Genomic DNA, 3,478 nt, shown 5'->3' on the forward strand with positions numbered 1-3,478 from the left:
ATGTCAGGAAGAGGCAAAGGAGGCAAGGGGCTCGGCAAAGGCGGCGCCAAGCGTCACCGCAAAGTCCTCCGGGACAACATCCAGGGCATCACCAAGCCTGCCATCCGCCGCTTGGCTCGCCGCGGTGGAGTCAAACGTATCTCCGGCTTGATCTACGAGGAGACTCGCGGTGTCCTGAAAGTATTCCTGGAAAATGTCATCCGCGACGCCGTGACTTACACCGAGCATGCCAAGAGGAAGACGGTGACCGCCATGGATGTGGTTTACGCGCTGAAGAGGCAAGGTCGTACTCTGTACGGCTTTGGCGGTTAAGCGTCCGTATCGGAACAACTTCAACTCAAACGGTCCTTTTCAGGACCACTCACGTAATCTATAAAGGGCCCGTTACTCTGACGCAATCTAATTATTTGGTGGCCGCTCCATCCATCCATTTCTACCGCTTATTCCCTTTTGGGGTCGCGGGGGGCGCTGGAGCCTATCTCAGCTACAATCGGGTGGAAGGTGGGGTACACCCTGGACAAGTCGCTAGCTCATCGCAGGGCTGGTGGCCGCTCCATTACCGAGTAATTTCTTGGCTGGTGTGGTGATATTTGTTCCACATAATGGAGCCACTAGAACAGTGGTTCTTAACCTTGTTGGAGGTACTGAATCCCACCAGTTTCATATGCGCATTCACCAAACTCTTCTTTAGTGAAAAATAAAAATTCTAAATTCAAGACAAAGTTATGTTTTTGGTAACACTTTAGTATGGGGAACATATTCTAAGTAACAAAGACTTAATTTAGAGTTATTTGATTAGGGTTAGAGGATTAGGGTTATAAAAAGGCCATGCTGAATAAGGCATTAATAAGTACTTCATAATGACTAGTTAATAGCCAATATGTTACTAATTTGCAGAGGTGGGACCAAGTCATTGTTTTGCAAGTCACAAGTAAGTCTCAAGTCTTTGCCCTCAAGTCCGAGTCAAGTCCCGAGTCAAGACAGGCAAGCCCCGAGTCAAGTCCAAAGTCAAGACTGGAAAGTCTCAAGTCAAGTCCTAAGTCCTGCATTTTGAGTTTCGAGTCCTTTCAAGTCCTTTTAACCACAGACTAATATATTAACACAGATTGTGTATGCTTTTCAAACGCTGTATTTATTTATTAAAACAAGTGCATTTTAAATTGCAGGAAAGAAAATTGTGCTGACATTGCACTTTATAATAGCACTATTAACCAGTCATTTTAAACATTAACTCATTCCTTTACAGAACAAACACATTGAAAAATAAAGTGCAAAAGTACTTATTTGTACAAAAGTGTTAACAAACTCGCTCCACTGGAGCACTGGAGGCAGGCACTGCCAAGACTCTCATGGCCACTCGGAACAGTGAAGGAAGAATCTTCATGTTCAATGCCCAGAACAAAAGGGGGGAGATAAGTTTTTTGGGTTGGTGCACTACTTGTAAGTGTATCTTGTGTTTTTTATGTTGATTTAATAAAAAAAATTAAAAAAAATTAAAAAAATTATTTCTTGTGCGGCCCGATACCAATCGATCCACGGACCAGTAGCGGGCCGCGGACCGGTGGTTGGGGACCACTGAGGTAAACAACCAACAGTATGTCAGAAAGCTAGCTAAAACAGTACACTTATTCATAATATAGTATACATTTTAACTGACCTTTATTTGACTATTTTTGTCTTTTTTTAGGTGGCTAAAATACGCGGTGCTGCTGACCGCCGTCTAACGTTACGTGTGATATATTGACTAACGTAACACTGCTTAAAAAAAATCACTGAACAAAAAGTATGAATAAGGTAGTGAACTGCAACAGATTCCCGTGTTTGCAATAACGTTATAACGTTAGCAGTGAGTTTACAGCCTCACTGATTTAACTACACAGCAAATAAAAGTCACGTTACTTAGCCAATAAACGTTATCTTACATTCAAAACTTACCGTTCTTTGTGCAACTTCAAATGCTGGACGAAGTTGGAAGTTGTTGCCTCTCCATCAGTCATTTTCGAACCGCATGTGTTGCATACTGCAAACCGTTTTGTGTTGACCACCTCGTAATTTTTATACCCAAACAAAATTATTTTAGGTATAATTTTTTGTTCACTGGCGTGTGGTTTGGACATGTCTTCTTCGTTGGTTGTCCTTCAATTTGATTGGATGAATGCTGTGTGATGAAAACAAAGTAGATCTAATTTGATTGGCTGTTGTACTGAGACCACACCAGCTGACACACGCAACGCTGATAGACAAGTACACAATGAAAAATACGGAGCGCTCCCGAATAACTTTTTCATCTTTGGGTTTTGGGGAAAGTAGCAAGTCATGTCAAGTCATGTCAATTCAAAAGGCTCAAGTCCAAGTGAAGTCACAAGTCATTGATGTTAAAGTCTAAGTCGAGTTGCAAGTCTTTTTACATTTTGTCAAGTCGAGTCTAAAGTCATCAAATTCATGACTCGAGTCTGACTCGAGTCCAAGTCATGTGACTCGAGTCCACACCTCTGCTAATTTGCATGTTAATAAGCAACTAATTAATGGTGAATATGTTCCCCATACTAAAGTGTTACCATGTTTTTATACTGGTGCACAAAATGAACCGTGCATGAACATCACCTTGTTCAAAGAACAAAATCAACACAGTGCATAAACTCACAACAAATTACACACCTGCAAATCAGTCTGACTTCTGCTGTTGCCGTTTCCGTAATACCCCGATAGGGAAAAGTTTTTATTTACACGATGAGTCGGGTGTGTCTTGTCCTGCGCCGAACCCCTGAGCCCGACTCACCGAACCCCTAGGGTTCGATCGAACCCAGGTTAAGAACCACTGCACTAGAGGGCACACTTTTTTTATGATTGATTGAGTCTTTTATTAGTAGATTGCACAGTGAAGTACGTATTCCGTACAATTGACCACTAAATGGTAACACCCCAATACGTTTTTCAACTTGTTTAAGTCGGGGTCCATCCACTTAAATTGATTCATGATACGGATATATACTATCAAATGTATACTATCATCATAATATAGTCATCACACAAAATAATCATCAGAGTATATACATTGAATTATTTACAATCCGGGGTGTGGGATGAGGTGGGGGAGGGGGGGTTAGGTTTGGTTGGTATCAACACTTCAGTCATCAACAATTGCATCATCAGAGAAATGGACATTGAAAAAGTGTAGGACTGACTTGGTAGGATATGTACAGCAAGTAGTGGACATAGAGACGGAGATCAGAAAGCATAGGAAAAAGTATCTACATTTGATTATTAACAATCCGGGGAGGGTGTTAGTTTAGGGTTGTAGTTGCCTGGAGTTGTTCTTTTAGTGCGGTTTTGAAGGAGGATAGAGATGCCCTTTCTTTTACACTTGTTGGTAGTGCATTCCACATTGATGTGGCATAGAAAGAGAATGAGTTAAGACTAGGGATGTCCGATAATGGCTTTTTGCCAATATCCGATATTCCGATATTGTCCAACTCTT

General features: G+C 41.6%; 1 protein-coding gene across 1 annotated transcript; it reads left to right on the forward strand.

Moving 5' to 3' along the window:
- On the forward strand, positions 1-705 carry LOC133577809 (histone H4). The gene has a single exon (XM_061931840.1). It carries the CDS (start codon positions 1-3, stop codon positions 310-312), a length of 312 nt encoding a protein of 103 aa, XP_061787824.1. The 3' UTR covers positions 313-705.
- Positions 706-3,478: the final 2,773 nt, after the last annotated feature.

Source organism: Nerophis lumbriciformis, linkage group LG39, assembly GCF_033978685.3.
Source record: "Nerophis lumbriciformis linkage group LG39, RoL_Nlum_v2.1, whole genome shotgun sequence".
In the NCBI taxonomy this organism is placed as follows: domain Eukaryota; kingdom Metazoa; phylum Chordata; class Actinopteri; order Syngnathiformes; family Syngnathidae; genus Nerophis; species Nerophis lumbriciformis.

Excerpts from the sequence above, each read along its gene's own strand:
- LOC133577809 (XM_061931840.1), top strand. The coding sequence starts at position 1 with ATGTCAGGAAGAGGCAAAGGAGGCAAGGGGCTCGGCAAAGGCGGCGCC.